At 57.1% G+C, this 15,394-nt stretch overlaps 6 protein-coding genes across 6 annotated transcripts; 4 read left to right on the top strand and 2 right to left on the bottom strand.

The window, feature by feature from the left end:
* Positions 1 to 409: 409 nt before the first annotated feature.
* On the top strand, positions 410 to 820 carry MAM_03176 (structural toxin protein RtxA; the record flags this gene model as incomplete). Its single annotated transcript, XM_040821975.1, has 2 exons — positions 410 to 693; positions 766 to 820. 2 exons carry the CDS (start codon positions 410 to 412, stop codon positions 818 to 820), a joined length of 339 nt encoding a protein of 112 aa, XP_040679780.1.
* A 367-nt stretch (positions 821 to 1,187) lies between these two features.
* MAM_03175 (Coatomer, gamma subunit) lies at positions 1,188 to 4,252 on the bottom strand (the record flags this gene model as incomplete). The annotated part of the gene is made up of 5 exons (XM_040821974.1): positions 1,188 to 1,420; positions 1,496 to 2,311; positions 2,378 to 3,695; positions 3,757 to 4,067; positions 4,177 to 4,252. 5 exons carry the CDS (start codon positions 4,250 to 4,252, stop codon positions 1,188 to 1,190), a joined length of 2,754 nt encoding a protein of 917 aa, XP_040679779.1.
* Positions 4,253 to 4,753: 501 nt separating this feature from the next.
* Positions 4,754 to 6,059, top strand: MAM_03174 (ATP12 ATPase family protein; the record flags this gene model as incomplete). Its single annotated transcript, XM_040821973.1, has 2 exons — positions 4,754 to 5,192; positions 5,257 to 6,059. The coding sequence occupies 2 exons, from the start codon at positions 4,754 to 4,756 to the stop codon at positions 6,057 to 6,059; spliced, it is 1,242 nt and encodes a 413-aa protein (XP_040679778.1).
* A 1,961-nt stretch (positions 6,060 to 8,020) lies between these two features.
* On the top strand, positions 8,021 to 9,504 carry MAM_03173 (Alpha/beta hydrolase fold-3; the record flags this gene model as incomplete). The annotated part of the gene is made up of 3 exons (XM_040821972.1): positions 8,021 to 8,023; positions 8,136 to 8,250; positions 8,399 to 9,504. The coding sequence occupies 3 exons, from the start codon at positions 8,021 to 8,023 to the stop codon at positions 9,502 to 9,504; spliced, it is 1,224 nt and encodes a 407-aa protein (XP_040679777.1).
* Positions 9,505 to 10,283: 779 nt separating this feature from the next.
* MAM_03172 (Cytochrome P450) lies at positions 10,284 to 12,113 on the top strand (the record flags this gene model as incomplete). The annotated part of the gene is made up of 3 exons (XM_040821971.1): positions 10,284 to 10,576; positions 10,677 to 11,111; positions 11,180 to 12,113. The coding sequence occupies 3 exons, from the start codon at positions 10,284 to 10,286 to the stop codon at positions 12,111 to 12,113; spliced, it is 1,662 nt and encodes a 553-aa protein (XP_040679776.1).
* A 459-nt stretch (positions 12,114 to 12,572) lies between these two features.
* Positions 12,573 to 13,751, bottom strand: MAM_03171 (uncharacterized protein; the record flags this gene model as incomplete). Its single annotated transcript, XM_040821970.1, has 1 exon — positions 12,573 to 13,751. One exon carries the CDS (start codon positions 13,749 to 13,751, stop codon positions 12,573 to 12,575), a length of 1,179 nt encoding a protein of 392 aa, XP_040679775.1.
* Positions 13,752 to 15,394: the final 1,643 nt, after the last annotated feature.

The following is a 15,394-nucleotide window of genomic DNA, read 5'->3' as shown; positions in this document are numbered from 1 at the left end:
GGACGGACTCGGCAACAGCCTCCCCGGAAGCACCGGGACGGCCGCCGGAGGAAATGGCGTCCCTAACCGCCCCGGTTCCGCCAGAAGCACGGCACCAATGTACATGTGAAGACGGCGCTGGCGTCGGCGGCAGTGCGCCAACAGTGGCCGTATCCTGTACGAATGTACCCAGATCTTTTATTTATACATGTATACATGTCTGCGTCCACGTCTGTGTCCATGTCTGCGTCCGTGTCCGCGTCCGTCTGCGACTCCATGTATGTCTGTCCGTCCCTGAGGAGTCCATCGTCGTCACATCCAGCTAGCGCACAACCCTAACCCTCCCGCCCCTCCGCGCCAGCCGCCAAGTTGACAACAACCCCCCATCCGACGGCATCGCCCGCCCCTCAAGCATCAACGACCCGTAACCATGGCATCCACCGCCCGCTACGCCCTCACCTTCTACGCCCCCCCCGCCGCCGTCCAGGCCTGCAAAGCCGCCGTCTTCAGAGCCGGCGCCGGCCGGTACCCCGGCCCGGGCAGCTACACCGAGTGCTGCTGGTCGACCGCCGGCACGGGCCAGTTCCGCCCCGGCGACACCGCCAGCCCGCACCTCGGGACCGTCGGCGCCCTCGAGGAGACGCCCGAGGTGCGCGTCGACACCCTCTGCGTGGGCCTGCACGTCGCGAGGAGCGCCGTCGCCGCTCTCAAGGAGTGAGTGTGAAGCTGTCCCCGTCGGCGCCGGCGCCCGCCCGCTGACTCGCTGACTTGCGTGACGCGTCCCAGGGCACACCCGTACGAGGAGCCGGCCTACCACGTTGTCAAGCTCGAGGATATCTGATTTGACTACCGTGTGCGGCTTCGAGTATCCCAGACGGTGGATTTGCAAGCGCGTCCGTTCCAAAACAAGGTGGCCACCCGCAGACGCAGACACCTAGCATTCTCGGCTCATGTTGAACCCCTCTGGAAAGCAAAAATTGTTACACGAGTTGCAGTCATCCGCATCACTTGTCGTCTACGACCTCGGCTAAATAAACAAGGCACGTACTTGGCGCCGTCGGTCCTGCTCCCGCTCCCGCTCCTGCTCCTGCTCCCTATGATATGGTGTGTGCATGTCGACCGTGACCGTCTTCGTCTCCGCCCTCCAAATATAAAGAGCGTCTAACCATCGACACATTGATAACCCGCAACGCCGACATTCCTGCTTTCTAGGCCACCGATGCAATCACAAGTGCCGCCACGTTTTCCTCCTCGCTTCTGACTGTAATCTTCGTGGTCACCCCAGACTTTGATGAGAAGGCCATTCTCACACTGGCCACCACCCTGCCGCCGGTGACCGTCTTGCCCAACAGCTTCAGTGTGTGCGTGCTCTGGTTGACCGGCACATCTGTGCCTTCCAAGGGTTGCATCGACAGAGCCTTGGCTAGTTGCTCCGTGGCGTCTGCGTCAAGTCACACACGCGCGTTAGTTGACCAACGGTTCTTGGGCTGCGTTTGCAGACGAGGGTTTCACTCACCGGCGATGCTCTTGACGCCGCTCAGCTGCAGAGTCTCCTCTGCCTCCTCTCCCGAGGCACCAATCTGCTCCCACAAGTGACTAAAGTTACTGGCAAACGTGGGCACAATGTAGTCGCTGCTGCTGATATCAAACTCGGACACCTCGTACTCGTCATCGTAACCGGTATCTTCCGGCTCCCCCGTTGACGGATCAATCTCCTTGCTCGTAAACTTCAACACGTTGGAGAAGGAAGGAGTGGGCATGGAACTCTCTCCGTTGACTTTGTGGAATGCGACATACACCTTGCCAGGCTCGTCGGTCACCAGTTTCTCCGCCTGCATGATGAAGACTTCCTCCAGCTCGTCCTCCCCGGGCGTAGCGACGACCGAGACGTTCTCCAGGACAGTATCTGGCAGCGTGTTCTTGACTTCGTATTGAAGAACAATGTGCTCCTTGAAGATGTGCTTCACAAGGGTCACGACGTACTCGGTTTCTGCCTCTGTCAACTCGACGACTGGAGAAGACTTGAGGACGTTGCCAAACTCCCTCATCTCGGGTATCTGCATCAACTCCTCGGCATATCGCTGAGCCCGAGCCGAAGCAGAGGCTGCGGCCTCCGCGCCGCCGGCAGGGGCCTTGGTGGCGCCGACCTTGGGTGCTTTGATCGTGGGTGCCGTGGCCGTGAGCTTCTTTGTCCTGTCTTCGGCATCTGCTTGCTCCCGGGTGACGACGGGGATTTTGCTGATATCAAAGGGGTCCGCAAAGGAGCCCTTGTCGTCGGAAGTGACGTACATGACAAGCTGGTGTTCAAAGACGGGGAGAGAGAACATGTTTTCTGATCGACGTTAGTGTCCACTTGACCAAGTGCCGTCGGCAGCGCCGACGTTTTGTTTTCACTCACCATTTTTGATAAAGTTCTGTGCCATCTCGTCATCTTCTTCACCCATGAGCTTCAAGTTCAGAGCCGCACGGTCACGGACCTCGTCATCGACGTCATCCAAGCATCGGGCGAGAAGGACCTTGACGCTGGCCTTGACATCAGGGTCTTTCTGTCCCACCCCAAACTTGGCCAGAGCGGTAACTGCAGAGGCCCGGACAATGGCATTCTCGAGAACGACTCGGTTGTAGATGTACCGGATGTACTTGGTCGGCTGAGAAGTCTTGGGCCCTTCCAAGCCAATGAGATGCAGAATACGGACAGCCAGCTTCGTGAACTCGCAGTCCTCGATGAATTCGCAGAGATGGGCCAGGGCCTCGTCCTTTGAGTCGGGGACAAACTTGATCAAATCAAACATGCTTTCTACAACGGCACGCTTGAACTCGTACCCGCCCTCGTCGCGCAGAATGCTGCTGAGGAAGGTCAGCATGCCTGCCTGCTTGCTGGGGAACTTGAGGCAGAGCGTGCGGATGGCCTCGACAATGGTAATCTTGAACTCGTCGGTGATCTCGGACATGAAGCTGGAAATCTGCTTCATCAGCCTGTCGACACTGGCCTCATTGCCGGTCTTGAGGAGTGTGGTGATGGCGAAGGTGGCTATGGATCGGTTCGAATTCGAGATGAGGAGCTCGATGTCAGGGTTGCAGACGCTGACGGCAGAGGGTTTGAAGGAAGCGAAGCTGTGGAGAATTCGGAGGGCGGCAAACTTGGTCACGGCTCGTGGAGAGGTCAAGAAGAGCTGAAGAACGTGGACTGCCTGGTTGACCTCGTTGTCGGTGACGTCCCTCATGTCGCAAACGGCCTTTGCGGCCTCGAAGTTGACCATTTCGCTCTTGTGACGCAGCCAGCCGTCAAGGAGCTGCATCATGGGCTTTCGGAGGGAGACATCTTCCTCGGCAAGCTGCGCGGCCAATCGGACAAGCATGACGGTGGCGGCGGGGTTCTTGACAGCACCGGCAGCGCCAAACTGCTGCACCATCTTGACCAGGGCCATCCTGTCGTGCATTCTCATCTGGTACAGCAGTCCGATGGCGTGGTACTGGGGCATTGTCGAGTTGTTCATGGGCATCTGGCCGCCAGACGAGGAGAATCCGAGCGAGAAGCCGGCCGAGGACTTGGTTGAGGCGGCGGCCTCTTGAACCTCGCTCTGCCAGCGTCGAACGACGTCCCTGGCGACGGGCAAGAGGTGATATGCGGAGACGAGCGCGGCAGAGGAAACCGAGGGGTTCTTTTCGACGATTGCAGTCTTCATTACTCGCTCGATCGCCTGGACAGACGTGGCCTTTTTTGGGAAGTTAGCAGTTGACAATTTTGCAGGATCCTCGAGGCGCGGGTGAACAGACGTCAATGATGCGGCACAAGGCGCGGATGGCGTTGGGCCTGAAGATGGCATCGCTGCTGCCACCAGTGTCTTTCATAATCGTAGCGGTAACCATGATGATATCCTCGGCAGAGCTGGCCAACTCCTTGATGACGAGATGGACCATCTGTCTAAGGCCGGCATCCTTGTTCTGGAAGAGCTTGGAGATGCCGAAGAAGAGGGTGGTGGCCTCGTTGGTCGGGAACTTCTCCCCAGTGTAGAGGAGAAGTGCAATCTTGGTGAGCAGAATCCGGCATCGTCGCGGTTGAATTGTGCCTTCGTTGAATATCCGTGCTGCCATGTGGCATCAGCCCGCGCCTTGTATAAGGGAAGGGGACTTGAAGGGGCAGCAGCAGCAGCACCGCCAGACGGGAATCTGCCCAAAGAATTGCCTCCGACTCACCTTCTTGAAATACCTGGGTTCGGTCCACCTTGACCAGGCCCAGGTCGGCGTCCTCGTCCTTTTTGCCGTAGCTCATTTTGGGCGCTGCGTCGAAGGAAGGTCGGTCGTGAGGTGTCCAACTTTAGTCGAGTGGCCCTGGGATAATCAACCACGTTGGCAATTGGGTGTGGGTCCAGGCATAGGGTGGGCTATCACGTGATACCCCACATCCCATCGAATCATTGGTGGCCGCCATGTGCAGTGACATTGTGGCATTCATTTCTTTACATTTTGTCCGGTGCTTTTTTGCACAGTACATGTTTAATTTTTCAGTAAACATGTCGGTTGAATAAAGTGCGAAAAGGCAATTGTGTGTGTGCGTCCAATTTGCCCATCAAAAAGAAGCGGTGACAAGGCGCCCCGATAAAAAAAATTTGCTGGGACCAATGTCAAGAAACCAGTCCGCGAGGCCCCAAACAACATCAAGTCAAGCATCGCTAACACGATACCGATTCATGCAACCACATAAAGCAAAAGACCAGCACAAACCGATTTGAAGACGCAGTACTACTCGGTAGGAAGCAGTTACAAGATCAGGATGGGCATTGGCCATGCGGCGTCCAAGTGGATCACGTCCCGGCCCCTGGCCCTGGGAACCACAGGAAACCGACTTCCATCACTTTATAACCACGACCACAACCGCACAAGTCACGTCACGGTCACAGTCACAGTCTCATCGTCAATCACCACCATGCGGCCGGCAGCCCCGTGGCCGCTGCGGGCAATCTCACGCACCCTCCATTCCACGGCATCCAGAGCAGCCAACGTCGCCCCGATTCTCGGGACCGGACCGCCGCCGCCGCCGCCGCCGCCGACCCCGACCCCAGCCGTCCGCAACATGAACGAGCGAATCGAGCGTCGGCGCAAGCAGGCCGAGCTGCTGAAGCAAGCCAAGGTCATCAGGACCGCAAAGGACGGCAGGTCCACGACCCTGCGGAAACGCTTCTGGAAGGACGTCAGCGTGCAAGAAGTGGACGGTAAGCCAGCCGTCGTCAACCCGCGACACGCAAAAAGGACCTGCTAACCGCCGTGGTCGACCAGGCGCTCTCCAGATCCACCTCGACTCACGGCCGTTGCGGCACCCCCAGACCAAGGACGTCATCCGACTGCCGGCCTCCAAGCCCAACCTCGCCTTCGCCATCGCCCTCGAGTGGGACGCCCTGACGTCCTCGCTGCAGGCCACCAAGCAGCACTTGATCCCGTTGACGTCGCTGGTCTGCCGGGCGCTGGACGTCGAAAGGGACGACGCGTCGAGCGCGCCAGGCGCGGCAAAGACGATCCGCGGCGAAATCACCGCCAGCGTCCTGCGGTATCTCGACACCGACTCGCTGCTGTGCTGGGCGCCGCCCGCGGGAGAGTTTGACCCGCGCAACGACGCGGGCGAGTCCCTCCGGGACGTGCAGAAGCGCACCACCCACGAGATCGTCTCGTTCATGACGACGCACGTCTGGCCCGGCATCAGGCTCGAGCCTGTGCTCGACGGCGACGCCATCATGCCCAGGAAGCAGGAGGAAGGCGTGCGGGAGGTCGTCCAGGGCTGGGTGGCTGGCCTGAGCCCCTGGGAAATCACGGGGCTAGAGCGGGCCGTGCTGGCGGGCAAGAGTCTGGTTGCTGCGGCGCGCTTCATCACCGAGTGGACCGAGGGTCCCCTCAGGAGGCCCAACGTGGCCGGTCACGCGCACTTTGGCGTGGAAGAAGCCGCCAAGACGGTCAATCTCGAGGTGGACTGGCAGGTTGCACACTGGGGAGAGGTTGAGGATACGCACGATGTGAACAACGAGGATGTGCGGAGACAGCTGGGCAGCGTTGTGTTGTTGGTTTCGGGCACGGGCAAGCACGCTTAGTGTGAAATAGGGGGGCAATCTAAGATGTACTATTCCGAGCATTGGTATTCATGTACACCATAGACCAATAGACCGTGCATACGAACTTGACCCATTTGAAATGGACGCGGTCTGAGGCTCAGGGAGACCATGTCCAGCTCGACGGCATACAAGACGGTATGATTCGTCGACACAAAACGCTCCTGGTGCTAGACAAACAGCGCAGATCATGATGACTTACTTCTGCATCGGCACTCCCACTCCCCCCGAGAGCATCAAGACTGGTGGTGTCCCAGTTGAAAAAGGAGCCAATCGTGTCCAATCTACAAGACCTTGAAACTCAGGCCCCGCGGAAAAGTCGAAATCCGTCGCAGAATCAAAGACTATTGACTGCAACGGGTCGTTTTCTTCTGCTCCTGGCATGGGCTGAGGTCGCGGGCTGCGACTCTCAGGGCTGCCTTGAAGGCGTCAGCTTTGGAGAAAGTGGTACATGAAGGTGTCGTGGGATGACGGCAACAAGGCGCGTACTTTGTGTGATTTAACCAAGACTTTGCTATGGGTGATCTGAAGAATTTTGAGAGACTGTTGGCCAGAGGGACCGAAAGAAGCAACATGCCCCAGAATCTGTTGGCACTGGTCCCAGGCTCTCGACATTTCGACTTGATCAAGTGACGGGACGAGGGTGGGACATGTTCTCGCTATGATGAGAACGATGCCAGCAGTACAAGTATCTGTTTTGAATTAGCAATTCAAAACCGAAAAGGAGACCAAAAAGAGGACGAAACGAAAAAGAGCTTGGACGGACAAGACGTACACAGGACATCTCACCACCAAGCCCCTTGTGTGTGCAGCAGCTGCAACAGTTCAATCGCCGCCTCGACACATGATCTCGCACACTGGAGAGTTGTCCCCGCTAGAATGGGATGCGTAAGCGCAGTTGAGACCAGCTTGTCGCCTGCGGACCTTGGTTGCTCGTGCGTTGAGAGATGTGCCAGAATTGGCCGAAGGAGCATGATGCGCAGGTATATGAACCTGGTCTCCTATCAGCATAACCACAATCGCATTAGCAAAGGGCAGCCGAATGACAGGCACGACATACCGACCATGATGCAGCAGTTTCTGATGCTTAAACAGCTCCGCATATTCAGACCGAATGACCGCCGGCTCTTTCTTCCGTGAGAGCGCCTCGTGCACGGTGTTCTCAAAATCGAACAGCCTCTTGTGCAGCCGGAGGACAGGCAAGACTGATGTTGCGGCGACGCTTGCGGTCCTTGCCCTGAGGTCCCATGTAGTCGTAGCCGGGCGGTACGAGTCTTGAGACTTGCGAATGCATGTGCTGTGCCGGCAAGTCAAGTGTTTCCCGGGAATGAGCGGTGGGAGAAGTTGAATTCCATGGTAGTGCAGAGCGCCAGAGATGATGGAATCTTTACGAAGCGCAATGCGAGCGCATCGTGGAAGGCAGCTGCGATGTCAAATCATGGAAGACTTCAATTTCAAAAAGTGCCGAGCGGCTTGGAAGCGAAGCCACAGACGGCGGCACCTGGAGGCGGAGCCGCCAGGGCGCCCCTGGGACAGCCACAGCGCGTGGCTTAGTGGGCCAGGGCCGCCCGAAGACGGCAGGGGAGCGGGTCTTTGGGGAGTGCGGTCGTTCTCTGGAGTGGGTCTGGAGTGGGTCTGGAGTGGTGCCGCCTTGGACCCTTGTTGTTGACCCTTCGCTTGGACAAATCGACACCCTCTGCCTGCCCGTCTAATGTCGGCCGCGCACGACGGGAGCGTCACATGTGAAAGGAAGACGGCGCCTCGCCTCACGTCTTGTCGCCGTCCCCGTGCCGTGCGGGCCAATTCGCTCTCGTGCATTGCTCTCTCGTCATTCTGGACCAGCTGGCCTTTTCTAGCACCCCTTGCTTTGCTTGTTATTATTTTTTTCTTTTTTTGGTCATTTTCTCTCCCCGTCTCACAAGCAGTAAGTAGTAGATTCAAACATGGTATGTTGTGAACGACGCCCATCCCACAAACTTCCTTCCGTCGTCACCTTTGGAAACCCAAAACAACCCTGTTCCCGAGATCTTGCTAACGTCCCGGGCGTTGTTTCCACAGGCCGTGCAGAGCGTGCTCGATGCAGAAGCCCAGCAAAGCTACCCGCACCAGAATGGCCGGCCGAGGCTTTCGGCATGGGAATACCTGAGGCTGCTGGCCAAGGCGACGACAATCAGTATGTTCTGCGCCTCCGTCACTCCCCTTCTTGTGGATGAGGCCGGTCGAGGAGCGTCGTGATGATGTGAAGGAAGAAAAAAGAGAAAAGAAAAAAAGGAAAAAGAAACCAAGGGGGCTTGGCTAACATTGTCGGGGACCAACGACAGTACCCTTACGCATGGCCCTGTACATCCTGCGAATCGTCTTCTTCTCCGCCCGGCGCAGGTTCAACATCAAGCACTACGTCTTCTGCGCCATTGTCAACGTCGTCTTCACCACCTTCAACGACCGCGAGATCCAGATCTACTCGCGGCCCACCGTGGACGCCTACTACTCGTGGGTCAACAGCAAGCTCGCGCGCACCGGCGAGGCAGCGCTCCGCCAGCGCCTCGTCCACGAGATCCAGCCCCTGGGCCAGACGGGCGGCTCGCTCGTGTGGGTAGGCAACCGCCGCAGGGCCAGCAAGGTGGTGCTGTTCCTGCACGGCGGCGGCTACGTCGCGCCCGCCCTCCGCGGCCACTACGAGTGGTGCTGGAACGCCTACGTCCTGGCCGGCAGGGAGGCCGGCGTCGAGGTCGCCGTCGCCTGCCTGCAGTACACGCTCCTGAACCACGGCCGCTTCCCCGTGCCCCTGGTCCAGGCCGCCGAGGCGCTCGGCTCGATTCTCGACTCCGGCGTCGGCCCCTCCGACGTCTACGTCGGCGGCGACTCGGCGGGAGGCAACCTGGCCATGCAGGTCGTGAGCCACGCCCTCCACCCCTACCCGGGCATCCGTCCGCTGCGGCCGCAGCTGTCGGAGCCCCTCGCGGGCGTCTTTCTGGTGTCGCCCTGGCTGAGCAACAACGTCTCCTCCGGGTCGTTTAAGAAGAACGACGGCAACGACATGATATCCATCGGGGCCGTGGACGTGCTGGGCGCCGCGCTCTACGGTGAGGACCTCGTCAGGGAGCACAAGTCGGCTGTTCTTGCGGGAGACATGTCTGCCGCCAATCCCTACATGACGCCGCTCGACACCAGCGAGGACTGGCTCGACGGCATCGGGCGTGTCGTGTCGAGGCTCTATCTCACCGTGGGAAAGAATGAGGTGCTGTACGACCACGGCGTCGCGCTCGTCAGTCTGCTGCGGCGCAGGGACGCCACCTGCAAGATCAGACTAGACGAGTCGGAAAGAGAGGCTCACGACTTTATTCTCATCGAGAACATATTCGAGAAGCCGGGCGACGCGACGGCCAGGATGAAGGCCTGGTTCAAGGGGACTCTGACGGAAAGCTGATGGATGCAAGCTATTTTCTTGTCTTCTTCTTCGTCTCAGTCGGCGGGCAAGATTCGATGCCAAGAGGTTGTTTGTTGGTTCTGTCTTTTTTATTTTTAATTTCTTTTTTTAATCTCGTCGCTTGGCAAGTCACGCCCCCGCAGCGCTCACGTGACGCGGGCCGTAAGCGGTGGCCCGACGCCAACGTCCGCATCGCTCCGGAGGTGTAAGCACAGCAGGAACAAACTCAAATAAGCATAAAAATTAGCATGGAAATAGACTTGAGACAGACGCAGAATGATGATGATATCACAGCTCCATCGTCCTCGCAGCGTGTCCAAGTCCCGAAACAACAACAGGCTGCTCGTCGTGTCGCCATGCTCGACACATGCCCTTCCCCCGGCCGCCGTTCCGTGTCAATCCGGGACTCGCGACTCCGAGACGCGGCATCGCGCCCTCGCCGAGCTGTACAAACCGTAAACCGTACCACATGCAGGCATGTTGCCTGCAGGACAGAGTTTGCGAGATATTCTGGTCCGAAACCCTCATCCACAACTCATGCAGGCATGTTGTCATCGGCGAGAGAGAAAGGGGAAAAAAGGGGGGGTAAGGGGAGAGGTTCGCAAGATGTTCCAGTCTGCTAGGGCTCGTTGTTCCGTATAAAAAGCCATCGAGCTGCTTTGCCATTTTCGCTTCCGTCATTGAGAACCTACAAAGCCAACTCCGGCCGTTCCAATACTGTGAGCAGAAGAGAAACAAAACCAGAGGACTTCGCCCACGCGCAAAATCAACCAGCAGCCATGGCCGCCCTCCAGCAGACGCTCGGAACACCATTAGCCATGGCAGAGTCCCCATTCGCCAATGCCACGGCCCGTGAAAGCGGCATGGTTTCTGCTGCGGCGGCCGCGCTTCAGCAGTCCCCGACCCGGTACACCGTCTCAGCTCTGCTTTTCAGCGTCCTCGTCTACCTCTACAGAAGATCAATTCCGGTACTTGACGCAAAAGAGCCGCCGTTGATGCTTCCCCGGATCCCGTTCGTCGGCCACCTCATTGGTCTTATCAAGAACCAGGCGGAGTACTACACAGATCTTCGGTAAGCCGTAAATTGCACTCCCCCCTTGGAAAAAAGTTCAAGGTTTGGAAACCAGGTTTCGTCATGGTAAAAAAACCCGCCAGCTGACACCACGGCACAGCAACACGACCGAAGCTGCGATTGCGACCCTGCCCATGCTCGGCGGCAAGACATATGCCATCTGGGATCCCGCCCTTGCTCAGTCTGCTCTGCGGCAAAAGACTCTCAGCTTCGAGCCGTTTCTGGTCGACTTCTCACAAACCATGCTTGGGATGAAAGAGGAGTCTTACGAGGCTTTTCGGGAGATGCCCGAGCTCGTGGCAGAGTTCTTCGACACCCTGCATGTGACTGTTCGCGGCGAGCCGCTGCGCCGCATGAATTTAAACGCCCTCAAGTACATCTCGTCCCGGCTAGACGGCGCCAAGGGAGAGAAACAGATGCCCATGCCCAACCTCTACCTCTGGCTGCGCGAGCTGATGACCTCGGCGACCACCACCGCTCTCCTGGGCCGTAAAAACCCGTTCCTCCATCGCCCCGAGCTGGTCGACGACTTGTGGTGCGTGCTCCTGGCTCCTGTAGACGCGAACGAACAAACAAACGATGAAGCTGACCAACCTCGTCAAGGACGTGGGAGAACGCCATCCCCACCATGCTCATCACCCCCTACCACTCCGTCACCAGCGCAGCGGCTTTCCGCGCCCGCGAGAAGCTTCAGAAGGAACTGGCAAGATACTACGCCGCCCGCTGTGACGAGGACGACACCGCGGCTGCCGTGACGCGGGAGCGTGCGGCGGTCCTCCGAAAATACGGCTTCCCCGACGATGAGATCGGCAAGTTCGAAGCCGGACTGCTCCAGCTGGCGACGAGCAACACCATCCCCACCACCTTCTGGATGGTGGCCAACATCCTGGCGCGGCCCGACCTCGTCGCGCGTCTCCGGGAGGAGCTGGACCCCCTCGTCCGGCGCACGCAGGACGTCGCCGCCGTCAACGTCGTTGCGCTCGACGAAGCGTCCCCCCTGCTCGCCAGCTGCTACCGCGAGTCGATCCGGCTGTCCAACCACGCCCTGTGCGTCCGCCGCGTCGTGGAGGACACGACCGTCTCCGACGGCCGAGGCGAGTCCTACGTCCTGAAGAAGGGGTCCGACGTCCACATCCCGGGGGGATACACCCACCGCGCCGAGGACGTCTGGGGCGCCAACGCCGCCGAGTACGACGCCGACCGCTTTGCCAACCGCCGCGGGAAGCTCTCCGCCCACGCCCAGGCCGAGAAGAACAAGAGGGCGGCTTACATTCCCTTTGGCGGCGGCAGGCACCTCTGTCCCGGCCGCAACTTTGCCTCCGCCGAGATCCTCGGCATCACCGCCGCCCTCGTCCTGGCCTTTGACATGTCGGCTGATGGGCGCGGTTGCCCCCCGCGGTTGCCCCCCATGGCAAGCACCACCATTATGGGCGGCGCGTCCAAGCCCGAGAGGCAGGGCGAGGGTACGAGCCTCGTCATGCAGAGGCGACCTGGGTGGGAGGCCGTCACTTTCGAATTCGAGCTCGTGGGCAGCTAGGCCGAGCACTGGAGCTGGTACGGCGAGATTCGACGCCCAGATCAGGCGGAAGTGATGGCGACGCTCGGGAAATCCGTGGTTTCACAAGAGAGACACCATGTCTCCTTGAGAAAGATTCCGAAACCTGTACTTTGGAGACCATACTTTGTGTCGGTTTGGCATTCTAGTCGTTGGCAACTTGAGTAGAATCGAGAATCGCAACTCGTCCAAGTCCGTATTATTTTGCAACCTCACACGGCTTTTTTGTGACATCTCCCGGGTATAAACCGTTGTAGATGAGCGCTCTAGTTACCCGGCCCAAAAATGAATCATGCCAAGTCCAAACGGCTTGGCCCAAACCCAGCTTTTAGGCGGCCACTGCATCAATGTTTCTACACATTCGAGCACGAAAAAAATCTTCACTCCTCATACCACACGTGATCCAACTTCGCAGCATCGATGAACCTCGCAACAAGACCCTCAAATACTGTTTCTGAACCGTTTGTGTTCCTGATCACCACCATTACCATTGTTGGCTTGCCTCGAGGCTTCATTTTGGATCACAACAGGTATTTTGCTGCAGAGGGTACCGTCCCAATGTCGCTTCCGTCCCGGACTGTGAGTGGTTGACCAGATGTTTTCAGCGGCACTGGTGCCTCCTTGGCTCGTAGCATATTTGGCAGCAATCTTTGGCTCCTGAAGTAAAGCCCATCTTAGGATGAGGCTATGATGATTTGTGTCATTGAGGTTTGCGGAAGCCCCTCCCATTTCGTTGCATGTTGCACCAGAACCAGGGGAAATCAGCCCGCCTGAACGGGGGATGATGCCGTCCTTGTTCGAAGCTGCACCATCACCCGCACTGTACGCGTCATTCCTGGACGGAAATGTGTCGTATTGAGCCTGTTTTGGTGTACCGGCCGGGCTGCTGCAGGCCCCGACAAGATGAGAGGTCGACGTGCCAACACTAGTGCAATCGTCAACTCCAGACTGCCTCCTCGTGTGCTCCTTCTGAACCTGAACGGCAACATGATCTGTGATCGTTCCCGACTCTACATCATGTAATGAGGTTGGCTTGAGGTGTGGAGATCGAGAATGCAAGTCGCAACAATAGCACTCGAAACTCAAGTACTCGATCCAAGTCGTCCACTCGTCCTGTCTTCCAAAGTCCAAGTCGAAAGTGAACGACTTGGTAAATCCACAGTGACTTAGTCGTCTTCTTGCCATGGCCAAATGTGCTTCCAACTTTGCCGCTCTCGAGCTGTAGCCGCCCCTATATGAGGAGTGATCTCCTCCATCGCTACAGTCATGCAACGGTGCGTCTGACGTACACATGTCTGGCAACGCTTCCAACTGCCTGTTGGATCGTTGCCAAGCCCTGAAAAAATGCCAGTTGGACAATTGTTGCTCAAATATTCCTTTCCAATCTATTGGCAGATTGACCAAAGGCTTATTCACCCATGGGCCCAGTATTTCGAGGTATCGCCCGGGATGTTTAGATATGAGTGATGTCTCACCGAGCGGACATACCGGTCGACCACCGGCCTCGATCAAAGAATTGTAAGCTTGGAGGATTTCGAATTCTTCGCGGCCAGGACTGTATAAAGTCCGGGTGTCTGCTGACAAATTTGACATGTCAAGGCCATCGTTCTTAGCAGACATGGCATCCAAGCTTCGTAGTATGCTGTCAAAATTTGGCGGTATATACTCTCCAGCTTCCCGATCTCTTTGAACAAGACTTCTGTACAAGACGCATCAGCCATATAAAACATAACATTGAGGTGAGGAGAAGTATGAGATGCCTACTTTAGGGATTGCAATAGTGCCCTGTTGTCTTCTTTGCAAAAAACCATTGCGAATGCGTATGATGTTTGCACTGGTAGGAAGAGACTGGAAGAATCTCTACTACGTTGCACGGATGTATATCGTGTAAGGGCTCGGCTGCTTCGTGCAGAGAGCCAAAACGAATTCGAAAAGACGTCACAGTTTCTCGAGGCAGGGTCTGTTCCGAATTGCAGGTTCCTATACTTCCGCCAGAGTAGTACTCACCAAGGGCCGTGAGATGGTTGGCGACTCTTGTTGCAATGCGCATGAACCTCTTTAGTTTTGCTGAGTGGCTTTGTCGACTATCACTCCTTCGTCGTGGACCAAAGGAAACCTCTTGTTAACGCAGCTATGCTCAGTTCACCTGTTATTTTATAGATATATACATCGGCAAAATCCTTGTTCGACCGTCGGTAGAACTCACGTAGCTCTTACGCACGCCTAAAAACGGGAAAGAGTCGTACAGCCGGCCAACAGGGCTCAAGCTCAAACAATTTTTTCGAGGGGGAAGACAAGCAAATAAATACGACTCTGAGGCGGTATGACGAGGTAACTTGTGGTTCATCGAGTCCCAAGACGGCAAGTCAGCGCTGGTCGACTTGCCGTGCCTGCAGACCGGTGTGGCGACAAACATGCTTCAGCATTGCTGCATTGCTCATGCATGGAGCCAAAGACGGGCAGAGTTGATATTCAGGCCAGAGTATCATTGATTGCCGGTCGCGAAATCCAGGGTCTTTGCCATGGCTCCCAAAAAAACATCCGTCAAAGGGCGGCGAAATGTGAGAAACCGGTGAGGACATACCCTGGCACACGGCAGACAGCTAACAAACACAAACAAAATTCCAAACTTGGGATATGATAGCCGATCATCTGCCTCTTGAAACGCAGGCACGTCTAGGGGCGGCGGCGGCCGTAACGTTGGGTGAGAGACAGGCAGACAACTAGTAGCAACTAACTGGTACTGCGTAGTAGCCATGAATCGGATTGAAAAAGAAAAGCGGAAGCCTTGGAGGGGGGGGGGGCGCAAATTCTCCGTAACAGACGCCAACTCGCACAGTGTGTAGAACACCGAGACAACCGGTGAGAAGTTGCATGAAGCAATCGCGGCTGGTGGCGCCCAACATGAATGCCGCTGTCGATTGTGGTTACCATCCATTCCCGGCCGTGATACGGGAGCCAATCATTTCGGCAGAGAGCAATTCGAGGGTGATGTTGGTCCTGTTATAAGAGTCCTGAATGAAGGTACTGGACAGTGCGGGAAGAGTTTGGCACAGGTAAATCAGGCGTATATTCCGAGCTGATTACGGGTCTGTGAGGAATCGCCCGGCATCATTGCCATGAAAAAGCTCGTACGCGATGCTCCGTGCTTGCAAATCGATTGTTATGTGTCATTTCGCCTTGATCCCGAAGTGGTGTATAGCAGCCAAGTCTCGTCTTATTCAGGGCCGCCTAGATACCTAGGTAGGCAAGACCGCACACCA

The sequence above is a fragment of the Metarhizium album genome (genome assembly GCF_000804445.1).
Source record: "Metarhizium album ARSEF 1941 chromosome Unknown scaffold_6, whole genome shotgun sequence".
Lineage (NCBI taxonomy): Eukaryota > Fungi > Ascomycota > Sordariomycetes > Hypocreales > Clavicipitaceae > Metarhizium > Metarhizium album.
Note: the sequence above shows the minus strand (reverse complement) of the source record. Positions and strands in the feature narration are given on the sequence as shown.